The sequence below is a fragment of the Tinamus guttatus genome, unplaced genomic scaffold (genome assembly GCF_059628265.1).
Source record: "Tinamus guttatus ecotype Peru unplaced genomic scaffold, ASM5962826v1 Tinamus_guttatus_pri_ptg000138l, whole genome shotgun sequence".
NCBI classification, from domain to species: domain Eukaryota; kingdom Metazoa; phylum Chordata; class Aves; order Tinamiformes; family Tinamidae; genus Tinamus; species Tinamus guttatus.
In genome coordinates, this window is record NW_028288672.1 from 3,834,540 (window position 1) to 3,862,481 (window position 27,942).

At 35.0% G+C, this 27,942-nt stretch overlaps 1 protein-coding gene across 2 annotated transcripts in view; it reads left to right on the forward strand.

Moving 5' to 3' along the window:
- Window positions 1-27,942, forward strand: part of GRM8 (glutamate metabotropic receptor 8) — a 318,278-nt gene that overhangs the window by 133,609 nt on the left and 156,727 nt on the right. For both annotated transcript variants that reach the window (XM_088521883.1, XM_088521882.1), the window contains exons 4-6: window positions 10,980-11,115; window positions 11,617-11,771; window positions 13,549-13,686. In XM_088521883.1, coding sequence (XP_088378009.1) covers window positions 10,980-11,115; window positions 11,617-11,771; window positions 13,549-13,686 — 429 coding nt within the window. The remainder of the gene's footprint in view (window positions 1-10,979; window positions 11,116-11,616; window positions 11,772-13,548; window positions 13,687-27,942) is intronic.

Here is a 27,942-nt window from a genome sequence, read left to right on the forward strand (position 1 = left end):
TGAGTCCCTTTCTATTATTTCATTTTCTGAAAGGATGATCCTGGCTTTGTAGACAGAAATACCTAAAGGTAAACTTTGGGACTTGGAGGGAATTTTTGATAGATTTTCTGAAAAAAGTGATAATGTGCTGAATGGCTCCAAAGAACTTTGATGTAAATAAAATATATTATTATCTTCTATCTAATCAATAGATTTACCATGTTAGCTAAAGGTGGCCCAAGTGAAGCTGGGCTTTGCTCAGATTAGCTGCAAGAATAAGTACTATGTTAACTTTTAGGTTAAAGTTTTGCCTGTTTCTCAGAATATATAACTCTGATGGGTATCTCTATTTAGATGCCATTGTACTGTGCTTGCTTTGGTTAGATAATTGCCTCTTCATTTCACTGCTTCTCTTTGAGGGATCTAGACTGACTACATGTTCTCCCGTAAGCAGCCATAAGCAGCATTTCACTGTGCCTTGTTCAAAAATGGGCAGAATATGTTAGCTTTTTTTGTGATCTTCAGGGCTGTTGCTGGTTTTTGGGCTGTTGAAAATGATTTCCTTCTTCTAATGTACCAGAAACATTTTCTAAATAGCTACAAAACCATCCCTAATGAGAAAACCTTTTCAAATATTAAATTCAGTGTAACTTTGCAAACCTGATTATTGTGATGTAGAAAAATTGACTTGAAATTGTGTTGTTTTGGCTGCCTTTAGAATTCACAATTTTAAAAAGTTAAAATTACAGAATTAAAGTTTTTAGTAACTTTTCCTGAATTCTTCTGGGTTTTGAAAACAATGTCTGACTTGAATATTTCAGTGAAAAGCTCCAATGTAGCTTTACTGTCAAGAGCTTGGGGATAGCTATGCCCCCTTCTTGTTCCTCTCTTCTTTACTTTGTTAGAAATACAGACATTCTGTAGTAGAAGTTCTTTGGAAACCTAGAATATAATGGACTCATACCCAGTGCCTATTTCTCCACTTCAAACCTTCAAAGACATTAATTGTAAAGGATTGCAAAGAGTGATGTGTTATTATTTTAATACTAAGCATTTGCAGAAGATTTTGTTTTAGGATCAGCGCTATTATTTCTGCATCATACAGAACAATGAATGTAGCACAGCTCTCTGGTCCTAACTTGTTTTGTGATCTTCCCTTTGTCTTATATGTTATCTTCATTGTCCCTTCTGGCTTCTTACTTTTATCAAGTACTATGGGATGGATTTAGTGGATTTAGTGCAAGGTGGGCTTTCTTTCTCATGAGTCCATAGGTCTAATCATATATCATTATTCAAATTATAACTCAAGGTAAATCGAAGTACCTTTATTTTTCCTCTGTTCTGTCCTTGACAGATTTAATGGGAAGTACATTTCACAATTAATTAATTTTGAAAAACCGTATATCTGCATTTTTCTTTGATAATGAGTGGGGTATAAGTGCTCTATGGATAATAGATTTTTGTCTGGTATATTTTTGATAGCCTTTGGGAAAAATAAAACCATAATGAAGGATGCTTAAAAATTTTATATGTAATAGAATGATCATGTCAATTATTGAAACCATGTGATCAGATGAGTAGCATGGCCATTGAAAAATCCATCAGGCTCTTAATGAGATAGTTTGTTGATCAAAGTTCTATATGGAGACTAGATGCACAATAAAATAGGCTTTTATTTCAGCCTATATTAACAACATAATGATGTCCACTACTATGTCTTGTTCAGAGTCTATACTAAAAGTAATTTTGTACTTATTCATTGTAGGGTTTTTTTTTGGTAATTATTTCTTTTTTGCTTCATTGTCTACAAAGTATGATAAGCAGTTTATTCAAAGGGAGTGAGCTGCAGACATCTCTTGCCAGTCACTAGATCCATTTTTTTTAAGCTGCTTCTTCAATTCCTCATCTATCGTAAAGCAACCAACTCTGGTTTCTTTTTCAGTTAGTAGTGAGCTCCTATAGCATGGCTATTACTTGCATAGAAACAGCTGAGCCTGGATTCCTAACTACATGTGATTTTCCATTTGCTATGCACCTTGAAGGAAGGAAGAGTTCTTTCCTGTTTCTTCCTGTTGGTACTACATGGCTTAAAGTGGACCACCATGCACGTCTGATTTGGGGGTTCTCTTCTGCTGCATGCATAGAGCTTCTCAGCACTTTTCTGCTTCTTCCTTTGGCTCTGAAAGTCCTCAGGACTTTTGTAAACTCTGAAGTATGTCTCTTGGTTAGTCGCCTGGTACCTTTTCCCTTAGGGCTTTATGAATTAAGCTAGTTATTCACCCCAGTATGCTGCAAGAGAAGACTAATTAGTAGATCTATTCATGCCTAAACTTCTTCTCAAAGATGTTTTAACACTTGGTATTAAATACGTATAGTTACCAAACTTCTCTCTTCAGCTTAGTTCTCTAAATGAAATTCCATACCATAATGTCATGCACTTTGTTAAAGCTACAATGGCTATGTAATCAACTCTTACTCACTTACGTTTCTAAGTAATATTAAAGTAATGTTTGCTTCAGTATGATTATTATTTATATGGAAGGCTACTGAATTATTCCTTTGTTCACTCAGTAACTCATGCCTTTATTTTATTGTTATAAATGAAGTATTGCTACATTTCTTAATATAACTGTATCTTTAACTGGCATTTAGAAACATGAAGACCTGATTTACCTTTATTCTCTTCATCTTTTATAACCCCCCCTTCTATAACTCACCCAAAGTTTGCTGATATTTTTAGATACTGACAGTAGTGTTTGTTACCCAAATGTCCAGATCTCAAAATACTTTAAAGAGAAATAAGGTATTAGCATCAGAATAGGCATATAATTTGTAAATATATCTTGCAGTCTATGATACCTTCCACTTAGCCAATGATTAAATAAACTCTAGCTTCCCAGTTCATGCAAGAGAAAGTGGAGATATAACTTCATCATAGTCTGCAGGATCTTATGTTGGGAAGAATCGTCATAACCAAATAATGAGAAAAAAAATATTTTACAATCTAAGCTACATAACATCTGCTAAATAACATTTAAGAGTAATTCCTTGAAACTAAATTGTTTGGGTAAAGAAGGAATGCATGAAGACAGACAGTTAATACAAGAAATCTGTGGACATTTTCTGAGCAGATTTTATCAGTGAACAATTTCTAACCAAACACAAACAGAAGGTCTGATGTGCCTGAAATGTACAGGAATTATCAAAAGATAATGCATGCTACTATCATCTGATGATGGGCACTTTCACATGAGCCTTACCTGTTATGCACCGGTCCTCTGCTTAGAGTGTGATGAAGGAAGATGAGTGCTTGATAGTTTGCATCGTTATTACCCCCTAAGAAATTCTCTACTTATTAAAGCAGACCAAAGAGGCTCAGAATGAAAAGATTGCTGCTATTTTTTGTAGAAGACATGATTAAAAGTCAGGTTACCTGCCTGTGTATTATATATAAGTGGAAGGGAAAGGAAGTGGACTGAAGCCAGTGTCGGAACAACACAATAGCAGAAAGATGCATACAACAGAAAAATAGGTCACCAGCCTGCAACTAAAATCAGACAGGCCATGAAATTTTGACTAAACAGAATCTCTTATATAACCAATAAAATATTTAAAATAAGCAGACACGAAATGGAATTAAAAAATAAACAAAAGATGCCTGTAAGGGATAATTTACACTTAAAGAAGAAAGGTTATATTTCTTTAAAATAAATGTTCTGTGCAAAATCCAGCCTTTTTCATGATGGGTTTTCTTTTCCTGCCTGAACATAGTTCTAAGGAATGCCAGAAGCTTTTATACTACCTACATGACACAGAATAGGCACGTCTGGTATCTACTTTGTGCGCCGTAGTTTTGGCTGGTTGCATTCAGTGAAGAGTCTCCACTGCTGTTTGACGGGAGAATGTGAGACCTTAGACACTGATGCTGACAAAGAGAAAAATGTGTGGGGCAACTGGGACAACTAGAATTAATTGAAGCAGCAGCAACTCGCTAAAATATTGAATCCAAATCTTCTGTGTAATGCAGCCCCATTTTACTGGTAATCTTAGAGAAAAACAGGTAAGAATAAAAGTCAAATTCCAGCAAATTTACTTTCAAAGGAAAATATATGATAGGTAACCATAGGCCAGAGTTCAAATTCACACTACTATTCTTGTTATAAATCAGAGATGGTGTTAATTTAACAAAACAATTTTTAAAAAATTAAGAATTTAAGCATTAATCAAAAATAACCCCCTGTTTTCCTAGCCCTTAGAAAATCAACAAAAAGAAGGTCTTCCTTCTTCCTCAAGGATGTGCTGCAAGAAAGTGGAAATTCATGTTTTTGTTTTCATATTATGCTTTTCAAGTTGGAAATCTGCAAGCAGTATGAACCACTTTTTCCCAAGAGGAGATATTCATATGCACTGTGATAATAACAAAAGATATAGCCAAAAAAAGCATTGCAACAACTGATCGGTAAATATAAGTGGAGACCAATTTCAGTTAGATTCTTTTGGTCCTATATTGTTTTGAAGGTTGACTGAGCATCTTATGTCCTCTATGCACTAGTAATACAGAGATTCATTGTTCGGAGGAAAATTCCTTTCTTACAACCTTCCAAAACTCATTTATTTAGGCTTTTTTGCTGGGTATGTGTTTTTTACCCATTCATAAGCATCTCCACTACAAATGAATTCTGCTTTCAGCTTCTCAGTTCCAGGACTGTGAAAGCTGGCTTTCATTTACACAAATAACAAGAAAAAGTCAAAGTAAGAATGAAGCATCATCTGTTCTGTTTTTTTTTATTATTATTATTATTTTTAATTAGGTTTGATGATGGTGAGAATATCTCTTGCAATTATTTTCCTTCAGATGCTAGTGTTAATGAAAGCTCTAGGGGTGCACTCAACAGTGTTTCTTTAGGAGAGAAAAAAAAAAAGATTTTTTTTGTTATTCAGAGTGAAAGTATAAAATAACAGACCTCTGGTTCTTGCTACCTTGAAGAGAAACGCGGCTCGCTGAAGCCAATAGCCATAGTGTCTTATGGAATCTGTGTTCCATATGTATTTTTTTTTGCTTCATTCTCCTTTTTCTATTTTAGATTAACTTCTGTTTTGCCCATGATGTAAGTATCTATATGAGTGCTTGTGTCTGAGGAATATGCATGACTATGTGCCTATAAATACATATAGAAATGTAAGATGCAGTTTAAAAAGGTCTTTGGTACATTATATTTATCTGATTTTTTGCTTTTTTCATTTCTGGCTTCAATGAGCATGTTTTAAAGCTTTATTATTTTCAATATATGAAAAAAGGAAGAATTAATAAAACCTAAAATGTAAAGTCCTTTGCTGAAGCACTAAAAAATTGACCCTTTGTGCTATTAAGAGCTGCTAGTTTTGACTAGAAAAGTTAATGAATGCAGCTGATGTGCTAGTGAACAAGCTCCATTTGCTGCTTGTACACCAAAAGCAGCTTTATCATAATCAGTAAAGGTTTTTGAGAGAAGCATTTTTACTTAACTAAATGGAAAAGGACTACCTAGGGGTTCAAAATGTACACTGTATTTGGCCCTTAAAGATTACAATAAAGTCTTTCATTCACTGTTATATGTTAGAGTATGGATCCTGTGTGCCACTTTGTGCATTCAGATCAAATTATGATATGTTTTTTTTTACTATTTTTCTTTCTATTATCTGGCATCAAAAAATATTTCCACAATTGACTGAAGATTCAACTCTCTTCACAAAAGTAAATGAATTGTTTGTTGAGGTATTTGGTGAGCTTCTGAGGAAATGAAAAGCCAGAAGAGATTAGGTTACTCCCTGCTGCAGTCAGTTAGTGACTGTAGCCAAGGAGGTATATTCGAATGAACTTGTGTTTAACTAAATTTGGACATGAATAGGAATAAGGATGCTATGGCATATACTTCAGTGGGAACAGCAGAACCTACAGAGGCCTTGGATCCGTATTCATGAAGCTAACCTACCCTGAGGTCCATATACCTACTTCACTGATCGTATGTTTTCTGGGGGTAGTCAAGTGAAGGTAGCTCTGAATATGTGCATGGTTGCGCTCAGGCATCCCTGCTGCAGTATGGACTCTTCTTAGTTTTTCTCTTACTTATGCATCAAGGAAGACATTTACATCTCAAGGAGATATTGCTTGTGATATTTATCTTGAACCTGTATTTTTTGTTTCTAGGTGTCATTTTCTGTTTATTCATACTCTAAAAAAATATTGTTAGAGGTCTAGGGATACAAAATTCCTAAAATATCAGCATCAGTGAAGTAAGTGCAACTCAGAGTAGTCATTTACATTATTTTTCTTTAGTAGTCTGATTTTGGTTGAGAAATGAACTGGCTGCTTAAAAATATATTGATGGATTCACTAAAGCCATCTGATTTTTGTCAATAGAATTTAGGAGTAGGACATCTTTTTTTTAATTTCTCCAACAATCTTCACCTTTGAACTAGGTCTTCCATATGGACAAGTCTGGCTTTAGGGAAACTCTGGAAGTGAAGAAGAAATGTAATTATCTGATTTTACCCGGTGATCTCTCATTACATGGTGAATGCAAAGCCTCCACCTGAGACAGGGACTGTGGCAGAAGCTTGTTTGCCTCAGAGAATTTTCAGCTTATACTTCTGACTCTCTAGCAACTGTTCCTCTTCTTGGAATAAGAACTTAGTTCTTTGTCCCCACATGTTTCTGTAATGTCATTTGGAAAATTTCCACAGGCCTGTATTACTTTTTTTTTTTTTTTTTCCCTTGGCCTACTGACCAGTGACACATAACTCATCTTAAAAAAGAAAACATACACTTGAAAGCAGCTGAGAAAGTCCTGTCAGGCAGGATTGGGTCTCAGAAATGCTCTTGCTGTTTTCCTTGAACTTTTTTAAGGAACAATGTGATTTGTGATGAAGCTGCCATAAAATAATTGGATTGTAGTGGCATATATTGCGTGCGATGATGTCTGCCTCTATCCTAAGAAATGAGATTGTCAGAGCAAGTGCATACCTTGATCCCTTCCTCGTGCAGAATGCTAGGGTTAAGTATATAAATGGGAAGAAAAATATAGTTTATAGGAAAAACTAGTTCTGAGTTATTTTGTTGTGCTCACTGAACAGGCTTGAACTGAAAATTCTTTCTTCATGTTTTCCAGTACAAATAACTCTTTTCTGTGAATCTCACTTAATTGGCCTGGTATTCACAATGCTGGATCATGGTGAGGGCAGGAGAGATTAAGGCCCATGTGCTTACTTTCTACTTGATATTTCAGTCCTTGATTGGGAAAGGCATTTGTTAGTGCATTTTTTTTGACAAAGACTGCTTGCTATTTTCCAAGTACACATTCAGCATCACTTCTACTGACACCCACCTCCGCATGCTTGAGTATTTAATGGTTTACAATTAGCATGCCATCTTGTGACTTCAGAACCCATGAGAGGTAAAATGAATATTTATCATTTTAAAATCACCACGAGTTTAACCAGCAAAATAATGCAGGTACTACACTTCCCTTTTGTTTGATTTTTTTCACTGGTAGAACCATTGTGATAGAAGCACAAAGGAAAGAAAAAGCCTATTGATCCAGCATACTGTCAGTATCTTGGAAATCTACCTTTTTCCACAAACATGCCTCCTCAGTGATAATGTGTTTGCCGTAAACCGTGTTATAAAGAGCACCTGTAAGCAAGGCAAATCTAGCACTGAACAGTTTAATTTTTTATCACATCACAATGCAGAAAACTAAACAATGTATTGTTGTAGACCAGGCCTGGTTATGTCCCACTTTTAAAAAAACAAGAATTATGAGCTGGAAAGAGTGGTGAAGAGTGGGGGGAAAGAGCCATAGTTTTAGTGTCTGCTCTAAACCCAATTTCCAGCTTTCATCTCGGCTCTCCTTCTCTTCATATAGTTCATCACCTGAGTCCTGTGTCCCTAGGGATATCATACCTGATAGCTACTAAAAAGAAGACAAACAGATTTTAATTATCACTGATGCAACATTATTCATATTTGTGTGTTTGTATTTCTCAATTATTTTGGAGGAAAAGCCACCCTTTCTGCAGTTTTCTGTCTCCTACAAATCCTATTCTTAGGTACTCTTCTCCCTCCATCTCTGGGCATCTAAAAAGGTCTGTGGCAGCAAGGTGCCTAGAGGCAAGACACTGTAATGTTGTGAGCATCTTTGTGGATCTAGCATTTCATCATTAGCTGGAAATTAATATCATTTGTTTGAGCAACAGCTGTATAGTGTAGCATATAGATACAAGAGTACGCAAAGTATTTTTTGTGTCAGGAGATAGCTTGCAGATTTCGCTATAAATGTAGCAATAAGGTTGAAGTGCATTTTATTTTCTTCCTGTTAGTACTTAACACATTCTTCAGTGTAGAGATCCTAAGATGTGCAGCACAGTCATGATTAAACTTGCTGCTGCAATGATGGAATGGTGTTTCTTCTACACCATTTTGACTGAAAATAGTTTTTTGTATACTGCAGTTTTTCATTGTTGAAATTCACTCCAGAAAAATTGTAGATGGCAGTATATTGTATATTATATACATGCATTTTGTAATATTTGCATTTCATGTGGAGAGAATATTTTTTCCTAAGGGCCATTGCATGAATAGAAATGGTTGAAAAATGTGCTTTCAAAATTTATGAGGTAACAAATTATTCCCTTATGTCATTTTTTTAGGAACTGTTTTGCTTTTTGTGCCTGAATGACTTTGGGGACAGTCAAGAACTTAGTGTTGTTTTTCAGATTTTTCTTAACAGTGAAGTGCAATTACTTAAACCTATAGTGTGTCTGTTGAATATTTCTCTTACATTTCATGCCAAGGTGTTCAGCCCTGTTACCACAGAAAGAGGTTACAGTAAAAGATCCATTTAGAATATATGTATGCTAAAACTTTTTATAATGCCATGTCCATCTCTTCATTAATGGACTGTCAAAAACACATGGTGAGTATGAGGGTCACTACTGGCAAATTAGCTGTCCCGCATGGGGAGACAGGCTGTTCATTAAAATGAGGAAAAAAGTGTTGTCAGAAAAAGGAACAATGAACCAATTTAAACCAGATAAGAATAATTTTTTAAAATATATATATCACAATGTTATTCATAAATAAATGAATACAATTTTTGTAAAAAGGCAGGTATTTGCATATGTTTTGCCTTCATGTGAAGGTAAAAGGAAAAAACAGGATAAATCTATATGTTGGTTTCCATTTCCCAATCTGATAAATAATCAAAAAGGTGATATTTTTGTCTTTGACTAAAACTGGCAGATTCCAATTAAAAATCGTTATTTTGAAAATGACTGTTAATAATTCCAGGCCTTATTTATGCCATTTTTAGACTTGATTCCATTGTAATCTGCCTGTAAAAAGAACTATTGAGATGGAGTGCAAAGAACTATTGAAATGGATGGGATTCTGCAAAGGCAGAACAGATTGTGGTAATGAATCCAGACATTTTATAAAATGTTACATTTGAGTAAAAGAAGTAAAAAAAAAACATAAATACCTTTGTTTTGTTTGTTTGGTAAACATTAAATACATTTATTTTAATAAAGCTAACACAAGAAACCTCTAGGAATTTCTTCGAGAAGCTGTACATCCCATGCTGCATGTGTTTGAGACACTGTTGTGTGGGAATTTTTGGAAAGGCTCCCCATACACAATACAGGCAACTATCTAAAATTAAGTTTTCTAATTACATATATGTCCAGAATATCAGAATAATGACAGAAAATAACCATTAGTGTTCATTACAAATATAATAGATCTTTTAAGGTGCATTTTTATTCTTAAACACACTGAAAGCAATCTTTATTGTGAAACTATAGAGATGTAAAGAAGCAAAATCTGTCCTTTGGCTTGCTTTAGTCTAGTAACATGTTGTTGTCTTTTGTTGGAAACAAACATTTCCTTGCTTTCTTAATTTTCTGATTTTGTTAATGATGAGCTTTTCTACAATATACTGTTATTTTGCAAATAACAACAGGCACCAGCAATATTGGTGGGAGTTAGATAAACTAGTGAGAATATGGGCATTTTTTTTTTAAGGAAAAATAACTAAAATAAATGAACCAGCAAACATAAACCCTGAAACCCTGAGTATGGAATGGGAAGTTGGTGCCAGTCTGGACTCAGTGTTTCATAAACCAGGCTCTCAGTGAATGTCTTTCCACATCTGCTCATACATATTCACAGACCTCTGCTCTATCTGGAGTTTCTATTGCAATGGTGTATAAATATGATTGGAAATTATTGAGCTGCTATAGAAAGCTGTGCCCTTTTGCAGGACAGGTAAAACGTAAGGATTTCAATTAGTTCCTTCCTCCTTCTGTCAGGAAGAGTTATAAATATCATATTTGAGTTTCTGTTCATTTACTGATTAGTAATTTAGAATTTTAAATGACAACCCCAAATCTCTTAAATAATTAAAGCACCTTAATTAAGAATGTCACAATAACAATTTGAGGAGATCTGTATGTATTTGTTCATAAAAGAAAATTTTCATTTCTCCACTTAAGTTCTGTAAGCACAGCATTTATTGTTATCCATATGCTCACTGTGGAAAAAGCAGAGGTGTACGTTAATACTTGACCCTAAGAGCCATGTTATGAACACAAGATAACTCTAGCTCCAAGGATAAATGTAATCCTGTGACATACTTAGGTTCTCCACAGCCATAAATTGTGGTAAGCTTGTGGAACTCTGTCCCGCTGAACCAATATATCGTGCTCAAGAATCTGGCTCAGATGATGTTTTAATTTATTTTTATAAAATAAAAATAACAAATAACTATTTTGTGATCTTGAATACACTATTACGTGCATAGGCTTGTATAGTGCATATTTCAAAGTGCATAGATAAGGCAACTTCTGGCTAAGCTGCCTTTTTCTCAGATTAAATCTTCCTTCTTCAACTATCTGCTTAGCTATGCTTTATTTAAGGTGTGGATATTTAAACTGGTGAAATTTGGATTTCTTTTTTTCCTCAGGAGGTGTTTGTATTGCTCAGTCGCTCAAAATCCCTCGGGAACCAAGACCAGGAGAATTTGACAAGATCATCAAGCGCCTGTTGGAAACTCCAAATGCTCGAGCAGTGATCATGTTTGCGAATGAAGATGATATTAGGTGCTTTTTTCTTAATTCTGTATGTCAGAGATGTTCCTTCTTCACAGAGATTTCACAGAATTTGATGGTAAACAATGCTGTACACAGAAGATTTCAGACTCAATTCAAAGTTAAAAGTTCTCAGTAAGAAATTCAGTTGCAGTTACATACTGCTGCTGTTTGTTCCCAGGAGGTCTGATAGCTTTTTAGTTCCTAAGAATGAAGCTCAAGTAGATTGCTATTCAGTGACTGAAAAGAAAGAAACCAGTAAGAATGCTAGACAAATATGGCTAATGATGAATCAAATAATTAACATTTATAGTAGTGGAGCTTGAGTTCTCTATGGCTGTTGTTGAATATGCTGTAGACTGTAAAAACTATTGGCCAGTTGATTAGTCTGATCATACTTACATGTATCCAATCCAGAATTACTACTTCAGTATTACTTCAGAGGGATTCTAATCAGAAAGTTATTTGTAAATGCAGTTTATTTAATCAACTTTTATTTTTATTTTTTTACAGGCGGATACTAGAGGCAGCAAAAAAAGCTAATCAGTCTGGACACTTCCTTTGGATTGGATCAGATAGTTGGGGGTCAAAAATTTCACCAGTGCAGCAGCAGGAAGAGATTGCAGAAGGAGCCGTAACCATTCTGCCCAAAAGAGCCTCAATTGATGGTAGGAATGCACGTGACACAAAAGACTGGTTTTCTGATTATGTTCAGACATTCTAGCCCCTTTACAAAAAACAGAAAGAAAAAAATAAAAGTGAGTTCACAGAAAGCTATGCGTCTAAGAGCTTGAAGCATATGGCTCAATCCAATGAGCCATGTCTCTGTTTGTATCTTTTCAGACAGGATTAGGTCTTTGAGTTCAGTGCACGTGTTCTTGGGAGGTAGTCATGATTTGTAGGCTTGGATTCCTCTGGGTCTGAAGCTTAATCCAATCAAGAATTTAAGTTTTGTATCTTTTACCTTTTAACTTTTTGCTACTTTGCCCTCACAGCAGAATTCAACCACCTGAGTTAGACTTCTAGCTTTGTGTTCGGGATAGGGTTAGAATTAAATCTCTCTAGGTTGTAATAACGTGTGAATGATAAGGAGGAAACACCTAGTTAAAAAAATAAACTGAATTGAAGAGACTGTCTGAAGTCTATCCCTCCTTTGGAGATCTGCAGAGCTCTGACATGCATAAGGATGTTTCCATTCATTCAGGAACAGGTCCTGGAGTTTTCCCAGAAAAGGAAGAGCAATTGTTTCATTAAAGTAGTGAGCAGGTCTCCTTGTTTAGTAGTTTTTTGTTTTTTCTTAATATAGATACAAGATAAGGAAATGATGAATTTGCAATAAGACAATCTTATGGTTATCTAATAATTAGAGCATGTATGAAAGAGATGACTGACACTGAGAAGAGTTTCTTACCCCACAGCGTGGTGGTTCTCTGGGGCAAAAAGGGACGACACTAGATGGATGATATGAGTTAGCTAATTCTTCTGGGAATAGATGCATCTAGGTTCTACTTTCTGCTCCCTAAACTGTTAATATATCTTACTTTAAGAAGCCACAATATTAATGTAGTTTATGACTTGACATATAAGATACTCTTCTAGCAAGTGGAATTTCTTGGATTGAACCGCCTCATTCCCAAGAGTGTACAGAGTAATTCTTCCTGGTGTTTGTGTTAAGTGCTCCAAAATGTTAAATCATGAGAAATACTGAGCACTGTTGATGTTACTTGGAGAAGTTGGCCCCCAAAAACATTTTGTGAAGTGCTTAATCCCAATGGAATGTGTTGGACACAGTTTCATCATGATAAATGGACTGTAGGAGTAAGAAGGGGGGTACAACTCCTGCTTCTTAGGATCTTAGGCTTTAACAGGAAACTTCTGATTAGATTTTAACAGGAACCTTTAGTTTCTCAGTTGGCATTATTAAGGGTATAAATGGAAGCAGAATTTAAGGTATCTCAGGAGCCTCAGATCTGACAGAGAGGTACCCAATGACTTTAATGTGTCCATGAAATGCAGTTTATTTGGATCACAGTCTTTGACTAAGTCGTGATTAAAATTTTACTAATTTTTTGTAGGCAAGTAAATCTTAATTTGGATCTAGCCCATTGTGTTAAAAATTAAGGTCTTTCAGCATCTGTCTAGCTGTCTGCATTGCCTTTTTTACATTATGGATTTCTCTTCAAGCTTTAGATTCTTTTAATTGCTGTAGCTATTTAAAAACTTTATTTATTACAAATCCTTAAAAAATTATAAATCATCATAATAATAAGGTATAAATCCTTAATTACTATATGCACTTAAAATGTTTAAAATAATTTGTACTTAAGACTTTTTTCTTGTTATGGAATCTGTGCAGAATCCATGGTTGGTTTTAAATGGCAGTCTTTTTGCTGTATCATATACCAACGCTTTTTTTTTTTTTTTTCTCACTTCTCTTTAATGTAGGATTTGATAGATATTTTCGGAGCAGAACACTTGCTAACAATCGAAGAAATGTATGGTTTGCAGAATTTTGGGAAGAGAACTTTGGCTGCAAGTTAGGATCACATGGAAAAAGAAACAGCAATATCAAGAAATGCACAGGTAATTCGGAAAAGAAAACATTAACTTCAAACTGTTTATTGGAGTGCAGGAAACAAAATGATTTCTGCTAATGATTTTTCTGACTCTCTTCAATGTTCCTTTTCATCTCCCTCAATCATCCGATGTAAATTATATTTTAGTAAGAAAAGTGTAACATTTCCTTCAAACCTGAGAGAAAAAACTCATAGGTATTATCTGAGAAATTAGTAGTTGATTTGTACACATCCAACAATGGCACAGGTACAAATGTAGCATGTGGTTCAGTTTCCTTCCTGTTTCAGTGACCTTGTCTCTCATCCCATGCAGAGTTGTCTATATGTATTTTTTAATGAAGGATACCTGACAGCAATTCTTAATTTCTCTTGAAGCTATTGAGGTCTTGATGCTAGGTCAAATCATGAACTCCTCATTTAATTTAAGATCTAAGGCTGCAGGGAAAAGCAAATCGGTACGTCCTTATTATCTGTCCTTCTGTAAAAAGAACAGGTTTGTACATTGTGTTATAAATCTGAAAGACTCTATAAAGTTTGAACAACAACAGCATTTAAACATTCACTTAATTACCACCATCACTACCTGCAGTAGCTGGTATGTACCATTCTTGCTGTGATAGGTGACAGCAACAATACACCTACAATATGTTGTCCTATTTCTCAATGTCTTCAGACTTTGGTTACACTAGCATGCAGTCTGTGTTACAGGGATGCCCTTCCAAACTTTCTGAAGACACAAACTGTTCAACCTGCACTCTGTTTTTTCCAGGAATGTCGGACAAGCATATCATGCAGTCTCCAAACACATACACCAAAAATCCTCCACTTCCTGAACCAGCAGATTTATTGTATATATGAAGTGCCATTGATTCAAAGTCGTGCTTCACAGAGCACACATATCTCATACCGAAATACAGAAACCATACACACACTCTCTCATTTCCCAAATCGGACAACAATCCTTTCTTCTACATTTTAAGGTCTGCCTTTTACCATATACTATGCTTCTGCCAACGAGGATGAAATTCTGGTCCTCAGTGACCTATATCATAGCTCATCACTCTAATCCTCTAGTCCTTGGTGTTGATTCATAGAGTAGTAAGTCATGACTGGGTGGTTATCTGTACTTGGAAAGGGATTTTTTTTCTTTACTATTTTAAAAAACTATGGATTTTTTTTTTTTATCGAAGGCTTTCAGTTAGCATGCATGCCATAGTTTGGGATTCTCTAAATGCTACCAGAGATGGTTGTCTGACTTGCCTCAGCTCATCATATTTGTCAATTGGAACTGCCAAAAATAAAAGTTAATCATTAAAACTCATAGGCTGTATCTTGGTAGATTCAAAGTTATTTGTAATTTGAAACTGGTAGCGGTATATTTTTTGAATTAAAAATATGTTATATTCTCTGTGCCAGAAAATAGGAAGAAATCATATCTTCTACACTTAGAAAGTGAGCATAATAACAGGAGATGGTAATAAGAAGTGGGAAAGAAGTTTTGAATGTTGCCCATGTATTATCACCTGCATAGAAAAAGCTATGAATTCTGCCGAAGAAAAAAGATACCAGTGAGTGATAGTACCCTTGGCTAAGGCCACTTAAAGTTAGCTTACTGCAATAGAATGGAAAAGATGCTTGGTCTTCAGCAGACTTAAAATGAGCCAATGATTTAGAATGATTGCTATACTTGTCTAATTCATACTTAAAGGTTGGGATAGCAAAAATACTCCAAGCATGTTGTTTTTAAGTAAAAATAATCAAGATATCAGGGTGGAACCTGTTGTTTAAGCAGAAACACCTAGTGGAGAATGGTGATTGACTCCTGCATCTAGATCTAGATGCAGCGATGGCATCTTGACCCATCCCATTTCAGGCATCATGGTCTTCCATGCACAACAGAGTGGAGCTGTGAAAATCAGAATCTTGCATAGTTCTTCATACCAAAGCCCCCAAAGAAGATGAGTCAGTCTAATATGATCTTCTACATTCCCTCAATATTAAAAAATAAAATATCTTATACATGAATTCATCTTATCCTTCAAAAGACCAAAGATATATCAACAATACATCATGGACAATTCTGCTTGGATGTAATGGTTAAATGAAAAAAAATAAAGACTAAAAAAAGTTTGTAAATGGATTGGAGTTACTTAAATTTAACTAAAGAGATTAAGCAGATTATCAAAAGCTTTGACCCTTGCCTTATGCCATTTTCAATTTGTCCTTCCAGTGGATTTTCCCTGAAACTTCTAGTGACTTTCTCAGCTATACATTTCTGCTAAACTCTTAAAAGGAATATATTCCCATCTTTATTTCAGAACTTGAGAGTTGAACTCAGAAATCAGTTTTCCCATATTTTGTCCAGGTACTTCAGATAATAAGATTCTGCCTAATTTGTTAATTTGTACATCATTCCAATGTTCAGGAATACTGTAAAAGAAACCCAAGAACTCTCCTTCTCTGAAAGCAAGTGGTTAGGTATAAAGTTTTCTTTAACTTTCAGATGGATTTTGTTACACATTTCTTTTTATTTTAGCTAAGATCTCATTTTTCTGATACAGCATTTGTAATTCCCAATAATGACAAAATCAATCAATATGCCTGGTTTCTATTTAGTCCAGCTATAAATTCATAGATTTAATTTTTTACTGCCTGTATTCAAAATGCTTCCAATCTAATCTAATTTTCAGGCCTTTTTCCTATAAAGATACTAGAAAATGCTTCATAGTAGTGAAGAGTATTTCTTTCTTTACCATCTGAAATCAACAGATATTCTACCATTGATGTTTACAGAAAGCAATAATTCTTCTAAACTTTGAAAAAATAATTGCTACTCTTTATTTGCTGTGGACTCTATGTGTTTCTGAATGCCAGTTTATATTGATTAAATCATCAGGATAAGAGTAGTGCATTGAAAATTTCAGAGCTTTTTGTCCCAACCTTCTGGAATAGAAAAAAAAAAAAAGCTTCATTAACTTAGTAAAGATGAAACAATAATTCCATCACTGTCCTTCCACTATCCTGAGGTTACAGGAAGCCTCATTTTACATACTTATTCAAAGTCCTTTCTCAACCCTATAAAAATATCTTTAGTTAGACATGAACCTTTCAGTGATGTTCAACAGCTGTTGTTGCATTGAAACTTTTTGTTGTTGTTGTTTATGGGAATGAGAAGTGAGGAGATGGTAAGCTTTTTGCTCATCCTTGAAACCCATAGAAAATTTTAAACGTAGAGGGACCATTCATCCTTTTGTTACCTCTATCTTTCAAGGGGAATAAATGGCTTGCACAGTGATTGCAAAAGGTGGTAAAGAGAGTAGGCCCCTTGCTGCACTTCAAGTTTAATATCTTGGAGAATTTTCCCATATCTCAGCTTCCCATTTGGGTCAACTGGTGGGTCAAATTTTACATAGCTTAAGATTCAGAATTATTTAGAAACTGACCAGCTTGACCAACTTTATTCCTGGTGTTTTGTTACTAACTCCAGCTCATGGGTGTTGAGTTATTAATTGACAGTCTCAGTTTGATTTTCTATACCATATTTTAAGAAATATACAAAAAATATTAATAGAAAAATCTGAACATTAACCCAGAATATCTCAGAGTATTATTTGAAAAGTTTCTTTGAATTGTTGGACTGGCAATCAACTGCATCACTCTTTGGGAAGAGGCTAATTACAGAGAAAGCAAAGCAATTTTAATGGTTATAGAATAAAAGTTAAGGGAGCAAGGTTAAATGAAATGTACTCAGATTTGTTCCTGTTAACATTTGATTCCAGTCTAACTTGAAGTGCTGCAGAAGTCATCTTTAAATATTTGTGTGCTGAGATTTTGTGTAAATTTCTGTCTTAGTATTCCTTCAAGGCATATATTTATTACCATATTTTCAGTCTTTGAACAATAAGATGTGGACCTTTAATAAAAGATCAGGAAAAATGTTAATTGAGAAAGTTCTTTCATACATATCCTTTTACAGTAAGAGAAGTAGTTTCTCCCTCTTTTTTTTTTTTTTTTTTTAAGGCTAAGATTTTATTTAACTACTCCGCAAATCTAATCAACCTTTAACTGCCTATAATGACTGACTGAACTGCTAAAAATAGAGATGGGAGAAGAATTTCCAAAAGCATCTGTGTAAATTAGTCCAATTTCAATTTTCTCTATCAAAACGGATTATTTGCTTCAGTGAAAAAAAATCTAGTGTAGTATAATAGATATCACATATCTGTGAATTTTACAAGTACATTACTTAAATGTTTTCTCTTAACTAACCTCTTTGAAAATACAATTGCATCTAAAATATTAACAGCAAGAAGCAGATTTACTCGTTGCTGTATTCAGACATATTCTGAGAAATGTTGTTGCAGAACAAATTGAAAAGCTTGCAAGCAGAATGTGAATCTTCCAAAGGCAGGGGAAATTGTTAGCTATTTGACTTTGGTAATAGGTCCATTCCCATAGACCTCTCCTGAAGTATGCTTTTTCTTTTGCAATAAGAGAACTGAATGAAGTTTTAAAAGCAGCATGCACAGTAGACACATTTTGTACAACTTAGTAGTTGTACCATATTTCCCAGATGGTACTAAGACTCCAGAGGGACTTTATTCTCAAGCACACTGCAGGTCAACACCTGCAGGTTCTTCACTTTACATGACATCCCTCCTGTGACTACAGATTTGGGCCTCAGAGGTAAAAAGGGTAATTATTTCTGTCCTCTTCCTCTGCTGCCTTTGCCATTTTTATGAGTGTCATTTGAAACTTAGCCTATAACCACTTTGCAGAAGAGTAGTTAGTGGTTAAAGATTTTTTATATGTATTTATAAAAATAAAAACAGCAGTAGTCAGATTTGTAACATATTAGGCATGAGCAAAGTCGACCCCTTACATTTGCTACCCATCTCATCACTTTGACACAAAAGACTTTGAGGACTGTTTGTTGCATTTATATTTTTCTTATTCTCCTTTGGACATTATCTCAGAATTTCAAAAATCGTGTGTTTTGGGAAGCTGTACTGCAAAAGTGTGATGCAGCATTAAATCAAACTACATCATGTATCATTAAATAATATATGGAGTTGGAGAGCACTTACTTTTGTTTTTAGTACAATAGATCATGTCTCAGGTGGCACCAAGACCTCTTCCAATAACCTAAATAAAGTTTAATCTCTTTATTGTGGTGTACTATAGGCCACAAATTCACCACGTTTGCAGGTTTTGACAGTTTCCCAATTTCAAAGCCTGGGTACTCAATTCTAAAGAAAAAGTTGATGTCTCAAAATGGTCATTGACATTTAAGGATGTGACATTCTGTCAAAATAAACAGGATTGAAATACGGACTTTCTTGTGCTATACTTCAAGTCATAACGCTTGTTTATAACAAATTCTCTTCTGTTGGTAGAGAACTATCAGGCACAGACTTTATCATCTCTCTTCTATCATGTCCGATATACTGAGAAACTATGGAAGGCAGCGTTTGTGTTTGTAGCACATCTGCTCAGAATATACACATTTAATCCTCTTACAACAGGGCATTTGTGATCCTTTTTCCATAAGCTAAAGAAGGTTGAATAGTACTTAATCTCAGCATTTGCAAATGCACATAAATATTGCTCAATATGTCTGAGAGCTGTCAAATCAGATGACCTTACATATTCTGGCCATTTCCCTTGATTTCTTTATTTCACTTACTGCTCTTCTCCATTTTGGCATTTTAGCAGTTGTTAATATTTTTTAAATCTCTTGATCCAGTAGATAGTGACATTTAACTCTAGTAGTCAACCTTAGATTTAGTTACAAATGATACACTTTCAGAAAGCTTCTTATTCTAGTTTAACACAGAAATTGTTACTGTTGATATACTCACTAGATATCTGTTTCTCCATAATTTGAGTTATAAATAGGAATTCAAATCTTGTTTTGTGTCAGAAAATGTATCAATTTTATATTTATAATCTTTTAGAAGTTATGAGTCATATCCCATTGAATAATCATTTAAATAGAGTGTCTTGCCATTTTAAATTTGATACACTTGCTGCCAAGTTGGAATGCTTTTAATATGCATATGTGTGCGTACATGTAGCCTACATGCCCATGTAGGCTAGTACCTTACCAGTCTAGAAATGCCTATCCAGCTCAGGGCCTCTGCAAGACTGGCCCTTTTAATGAATGAATTCTGACTGTAAGTACCAGTTTTTGAGAATTCTGTAAACATACTTCCTCAAATACAGCCTCAGAAAACTTGCAGCTGATTTTACCTCAGGACATAGCACATCTTGGAATGTCATCTCTTTTCACGTTTTTTCCTGGAAGCCAGTAGTACGATATTCAGTCATTACCCATACTTTAGGCAGATGTTCGTAAGAGGGAAAAGTCAATACCCAATGTCTTACATGCCCTTCTTCATTTGTTTGTTTGCCTCCTCCTGCACAAACAGACATTTGCTGTGAAAGGGAAGATAAAGCAGATTTTCTATAAATCTGAGACCTAAATAGCTCTCTTCAGATAGAAGGGATATCTGGTGTTTTACCTTTTGAGTAAACATATGAGGAAATTTTTGTAAACTTGCTTTGTGAGAGGTCTGTAAAATAGACACGCGTATACATGTGTGCCCTTATTCAAGTGTTTCGGGTTACAGTATTTATATAAAACATTTTAGAAGCAAGTATATTTGGTGTTACTAGTAATGAAAGATTACTTCATTAGAATAAGTATTAAGTATTGTAATAGAAGATAATTTAAATCTTAAAAAATAATTGTTAATTGCGTAATTTTCAGTGTTCTTGGACATAGTCAGAAAGGCTGATTTCACTACTTACGTTCAAAGGAGGTTATCCACCCCTTGGTTCTTCTGACCAGTTCTTCTGAGTACTCTGACACAGTTCTGTGAAATGATTTGGATGAAAATCTTGGAGGTGAAGCCACATTAAGTAGATCAGCAGCATACATGTTATTTTGGCTGCAGATCCTCTTCCATATTCACAGGTGGGGCTCAGAGGACATAACCTGTTAAAAGGAACTGAGCAAGCAGGGCTAAAAAATAGAGGAAAAGCTCCCCTTTTCATGCCCTCAAAGCTCGTATGACAAGGGAAGTCAGCTGCTTATGATATTGATTCTACTGAGTAAGAAGAATACTGAATTCTCACTGGGGTCAGTTCCTAGGGAAAAATGTTCTCAGCCTTTGTTTCTGATAGACTGTTAACTACAAACTAACATTGTGTTATTCCATTGATTAGCTGTTCTGAGAGAAGAAAAGCTATTTATTTAATATGCAGCTCAACATATGTAGAATATTTTTAATATTCTGGGACTGTGCAATAATTCAAGATATATATTTAAATATACTAGAGTATATATTTTTAGTGGTTCCAAAAAAGCTTGTTTTTCTCTTTTGTAACTGTAGAAATATATTGTCTCATATATACATGGGACAACAGAATGAATTTATCATGAATTGTTGATGCAGAACTTCCCACTAAACAGCTTCTTCTTGTTAGTTAATAATTAATTGAGTTTCGGGATATCAACAAGTTAAAGCAGATATGAGTACCAAGGAAAAGAAAATATTAAAATTAAAGGAAGTTATCTGATCCTTCCACTGTAACATTTCTGTTGTGAGATTTCAATTTACTATGACCTTACAAGCAATATCCAAGTAAATATGTATTTGCTGTAATTATATTAAACTTATAGTTTACTTGGTATGGACAACTAAGTTGTTTCCGGATTCTCGTAGTAACATAAAAATACTTAGTGGAAGTCATTTTAATATCATGAACTTTTTCTATGTTCTATACTGATAAATATTTTTTCACATGTGTAATCCCCATAATTTAGAAGTAATTGCCCACCTTTTTTGAGAGTTGAGAATGGCCATCTGTAAACAGAAGCAGATATTTTGTAATCTAGTGAGTTGAATTTCATTGCAGAAAAAAACCACCAAAATCAATGGGGCATACATAAGTGGATGTTATATAAATCAGGATAGAAAAAGGAGGTCAGAATTTGGCTTTTAATGGATGTGTATGCTTTAAATCCTTCAATTAGAATTCAGTATCTCCAGAATCATATTTGTATTTAACTTTTGAAATGTGTTTTTGTATGAAGGATCCTTACGAAAGGTCAGTTAGAAGCACAAGTGTCCTTAGTTTGTGTTAAAATCAGGAGCCAAAAATAGTTATGTTGAATTTATATTGGGTTAACAGCATCGCTGGACATAATGATTTTGACCCATATTCTAGTTCTGGGCCAGTATATATGTAGGGCTTGTTGGATTGCCCTTGGTTGGAGCTCAGGAGTGAAGATTCACTTAAATCTTCAACTTTCACCTGGCAAACTCTTTATATCTTATTAAGCAATTTAGGCTGCTATGAGTCGACCTGTAGGGCTCTCTTCATGGACTGCAAATAGACCCTAGAAGACTAATTTTGACTAGGTGACCCACTTTAGATTATTCAGATCAGACGAAATTAATCCTCTTTCATGGTACCTGGATCACCACCTTCTCAACAAAGCAATTAAATATCTACCTTCTCAGTGTAAGGTTCTGGTGATAATTTGCGTATATTGATTATACCTATTTTACTTAAGTATTTAGAGGTAATTTAACTTCCTCAAAGGCACTTTCATACATGGAAATAAATTGAAGGCAGCCAGATGTATACAGATTATCAGCAAACATACCAGAAATATCACAGAATAGTTGACGTTGGAAGGGACCTCTAGTGATCATCTAGTCTAACCCCGCCTGCTCAAGCCGGGATACCTAGAGCACGTGGCACAGGGTTGCATTCAAGTGGGTTTTGAAGATCTCCAAAGAAGATCCCATAGTCTCTCTGGGCAGCCTGTTCCGGTGTTCTGTCACCCTCACAGGAAAGTTCTTCCTCACATGGAGATGGAACTTTCTGTGTTTTAATTTATACCCATTAGCCCTTGTCCTGTCACTGAGAAGAGTTTGGCCCAATCCTTTTAACATTTTCCACTCAGGTGTTTGTACATGTTGATCAGATCCCCACTTCATCTTCTCTTCTCCAGGCTAAACAGGCCTAGCTTGCTTAGTCTGTCTTCATTTGATAGATGCTCCAGTCCCTTAACCATATTCCTTGCTCTCCGCTGGATCCTCTCTAGAAGCTCCACATCCATCTTGTACTGAAGAGCCCAGAACTGCACACAATACTCCTGGTGCAGCCTGACCAGAGCTGAGTAGAGGGGCAGGATCACCTCCCTTGACCTGCTGGCAACACCCCTCCTGATGTAGGCCAGGATCCCATTGGCCTTCTTGGTCACAAGGGCACATTGCTGAGTCATGGCTAACCTGTTGTCAACCAGGACTCCAAAATCCCTCTCCACAGAGCTGCTTTCTAGCAGGTGAACCCCTAATCTGTATTGGTATCTCAGGTTATTCCTTCCCCACTGCAGTACCCTGCACTTGCCCTTCTTGCGTATATGAATATATGATGATTTGCCTAATGAACATTAGATTGTATCACAGATTTTCAGGATGCAATATACTGTTGAATAACCTAAGACATTTAATAGAGATTTGTTGACAAAGGTTTATATTTCGGATTTATATTTAAGCTTTGTTTGCAAAAGAAATATTTAATATTTTCAGCCTAGATCTTTTTGTCCTGAGATGATATAATCCCAGGAGATAGACAAATTAAGTCTTTAAAATCTTTGATGAGTCTGTGTAATGTACATGATCTGTCACTGAGACAAAAGCAGCTGGTGTTCTGATCTCATATGCTACATACCCAGTGAAAAAGAAGTTAATTTCAGTCTATTAAAGTGAAACTGTGGGATGAGATCTGCTTCCATTAGTGGTATGTTCAGTTGCATCAGTAAACAGCAGATGATTAATGCCATGGCATTCTGCTACTATTCTGCATTTATTGAAGTTTTGGAACCAAGGAAGATCTTGGTCGATTTGTTATTTTCTTAGTTATAATTCATGATTCTGAAGAGAAAGGTCTCTGCACTACATACATCCCACCTGAGCCTGCAAAATTAGAGTTAAATACCTGCAAAAGCTGTGCAGTTGTGGGGCGCCACTGTCTGTCGTGCTACTCAATTTTCCATTGCTTCCCGTCTGTTCTCTATTTTTTCCCTTGTGCTCAAGTGTAAAGTCTTTGGGCTAGAGACTGCAATTTTTTTCACAGTGTATTATTATTTTATTCCTTCAAGCAAAAAAGAATACTGAGTTAGCATTTGCACATATCATAAACCTGTTCAGAGGAGTTCCAGTGAAGTTCGAGTGCCAAATAAGCACAGTTTGGTTTAGAAAACAAGGACTCTTTTTCATTGTCACTATTCAGTTCTATTGGTAAACTTTTTCCTGAGCCATATTCCTGAAAGAGCTGGTTTTTCAGAGTCTCCTGTATAGATCAACACTTTTTTTTGTCATCTTGAAATGAACAAATCATTTCCGGTACCAGAAACACCTCAAGGTGTTCTGAATTGTCTTTTCCTGTAACTTCTGAAACTACATCAAGCACGAAACAAATTCATTTTATTCTTTTTATATTTTGAAACAGAGCCTGAAACTCTAAAAGTAGTGTTTTCAAAAACATCATAAGGAAAGCAATAGAGTAAGCCCTACAAATCACTGAACAATCTTGCAAGATATATTACATATAAAATCTGGAAATGTAACAAAAGAGTCCATGTGCGTAGATTGCTGGATTTTTTTTTCTTTTCTTTTTTTTTTTTTTTTTTTTGCAGGGAACAGAAATGGTACTACTTGTCTAAAGGCTGCGGTAGAGCAAAGCAATTTTCAAAGTTGAAAAGCAACATAGGGTTATCTGACTGTGAGACAAAATGAATGGTGACGTGTTTTGCGTCTCTAGGGATACTCTGGATCTCTGAGAAATATGTATAAAATTCCTGACATTTTAGCTGTAACTACCCACAAAGAACAACGTATGGATTCCAGATTAGTCATAGACTACATAAATAGTAATTCCAAATATATAATACATATGAGATTACAAATGGCTCTCACACATTTGGAAGGAAAACAGGAGGCCAAATTTGCTATATAATTTGTTCATCATTTACTGATAGTCAAACAACAGACAATCATGGATTTCGCTGTGGAATTCATGACCTGTTTCATTTATTAATTAGATTGGATATATGTCTTTCTAACTTTTCTGAAAAATTAGAGTTCAAGCGTGGAAATTTCATATGAAACATGTTTCTCATGAACTTTTGATGCATTTCTATTGCTTTTTAGAAGGAACTTGTAACTATAGGAGTGTGCTAGAATGGAGAGGAAAAAAAAGCAAGAATTAACTTACTGTATTAGCTGTCTCATGTGAACTGGAAGTGAATATGCAAAGATCTTTTATGTTTGTAATTTTTGTGTGTAGTGGGATAGTGCAGAATGTACAGATTGGTACCCAACATCCTTCAGGAAAATAGGAAAATAAATCTATATATTTTACTGTAACTTTAGGACATTTTCTGCAGAGGTACTTATGTTGAGGATATCAGCCTTCATGGTAGACCTCTCCTTGAGCTCTGGGATAAACATTGAACATTTGCGATGCCCCTGAATGACTAGTAAGCTTAGAAAACTGAAGCACGAGACTTTCAGGTGTGCAAATGATTTGGTTTGAATTTCAGGTTTGTGTTAAGGTTGCTTTCCATGTTATCTGAACTGGAATTATGGATTTACTCACTCTTATGTGATTTTTTAAAAATTCCATTTAATTTATGATGGTAATAAAACAAACGGGGTTTGGGACTCTAGACCAAAGATATTGCAAGTTGGCTACACAGAGATAAAATAAAAAGGATGTATAATGGCCATTTTCAATGCTATACAAGAGCGATACTTTAGTGAAAAGAAGAGTCATGAAATATGAGAGGATATGGCCCTCCAAATAAGAGTAATAACTGGATTTTGTTTGGAAATCACAGAGGTCAGCAATCAAAGCCTAAGTAGGAAAAGAAAAGCTTTAAGAAATGATCAGAAAGGAAGCTAAGTTGTTTTTCACTTCAGAACACAGAGTTTTAGATCTTAAAAACAAGATAAAGACAAAACGATTTTTAGGAAAAGAAAGGTTTGTATAGAGCTTTGAAGGGGAAACAAGAAGTTTAAAAATCCTGTAAAAGGGATAGCCAACCAAGAATTTGGCTTTAGTGACACTGAATTACAAAAATCTCTATTTTTGATGAAAATACAATTGTATTTGTGAGGGAATTGCCATGCATATTGCTCCTGAAAATCCTTTTTGGTTTGCTATTATGTGGTTCTATTTTCTACAGTTTATCCTATTTTTCTAGCTTACTCATTTGAGTGTGACTCTCATTCTTACTTTTTCTTTAAATTTTTACAGTTTTAGAATTTTTACATTTCTTTTTTCTTTCTTCTGCCTTCATTCTGATGGTGCATCTTATTGACTGTTTTTTTGGTTAAATATGTGACATTTTAAAAAAGTATGCTTTTAGATTTTTGACTGATCCTAATTACTTTAGATTTTTTGATTGGTCCTAGTTACTGGTAAGATATCGTATCTGATCATATTTTGGTCATGTTACAAAAGAGTTCACTTGTAGTCCTGCTGGGAATACGTCCTGGTGCACTCTCCCAGACAAAATCCAAAGCATTTCTCTTCTTGATGTTCATGGTTGTGTTGTTCTGTTGGTCAGTTATTACTATAAATGCTTCATTATGATTATTTACTCATTTGAAATGTGAATACCTGAAACTTCAAATTATCATGTTTCCTACTTCTTCAGTTTCTAGGTTTTGGTAGCATTTCAGATCCCCATGTCATTGTGGTTGTATGTCTGACAGTATAGTCCTCTCATGCTCTCTGATTAATCAAGCAGATCAATTCTGTGACACTTGTAGATACATATTGCCCAATGTGTTCTTTAGTATATAAAGTTAGTTCTCTACCTAGTAATTATGTTGTGGACAAGCACTTCAGCTGTAATTATGCCTTGAATCAATTTGCTGTGCAATATTTAGAAATACAGCTCTAATCCTGCAAGCTGGGCCATATGGTCCTTCCTATGCACCTGTGCAGGACTGTAGTGAAATCAGTAGTATCACACAGATGCAAGTACTTAAGAATGATTATGTGCACATGCAGCATGGTTTAAATATATCTTCCACTTAAGTAAAAAATATTCTGTGCCCAGTTTCACAAAGAAATGGTAATTTTACATGCCTGTACTTGTGATACTGCTCCAGGGAGTAGGTGGCTACTTGAAAAAATCATTATTAATATTTTTCACTGGCTGGTCAAACATTCAGTTCTTCCACCTTGCATGTGATATATTTTCCTATCAATAGGATCATGATGCATGTATTCTCAATGGGTAAAATCTCCCTTCCCTCTCTCTTAAATTCACTGTCAACTCTCTGTCAGTGCAAGGCCACAGAGAATACTTTCTGAACAAAGTATTTCCTTTCACGTTCCCCTCACCTGCCCTTATCTTTATGCTATTGGTCTTCGATTAATCACAGGAACTCCACAATAGGCTATGGAATATTTGTCAGAGTAATTAAGAATCCAGGCAGGCTGTCTGGAGAAAGGGGAGCTGAAGTTGGGATTGAGTTGAGTCTTTTGGTATTGAGAGGCCTTGGCAGGCCATGGGGAATCTTTGCCAGGTACCCTTTTTGTGATTCCTAGTCTCAGATGATGTATTGGAACTGCTGGAGATAGATAGTGAAGCATTTCCAATTACAACTATTAAAGATTCAGGGCCTATTTCAAAAAGTGCAGAAATATACAATAAGGGTCAAAACCTTTATTCTTAATTTATTATTCAGGAAATCCTCTAGAGAAGCAGAACTGCAAAGAAGATCGATCTTCTATTTCAAAAAGGATTTTGACATTTTGAATTGAAATTAAACTGGATTCTCCATAAAAGGGAAATAAAACTTGTTTTACATTACTTAAAATGCAATCCTGTGTTACATTATCTAATATGAAATTTAAATATATATAACTAAAAGTTCCAAAATTACTCAGTTCCAAAATATCAAAACAGCACTTTCAGCATAGTCTTGATTTTCTTGGGTAAATTAAATATTGATGAAGATGCTTTTTCAGATTTTTTTTTATGTTAATCCATTAATGTAGTGGAGATACATTCTCTTGTGGAAGGTAGCTCTATAAAAGTCTCCTGATAAGTCTAAAGTTTAAGGAGAGAGAATGAGAAAAAATGCATGACTTGGCATTGAGAAAAATAACTTTTATCTGAGCATGTATAGTAATTGACTTGATACAGTATGCATGTGAATATTTG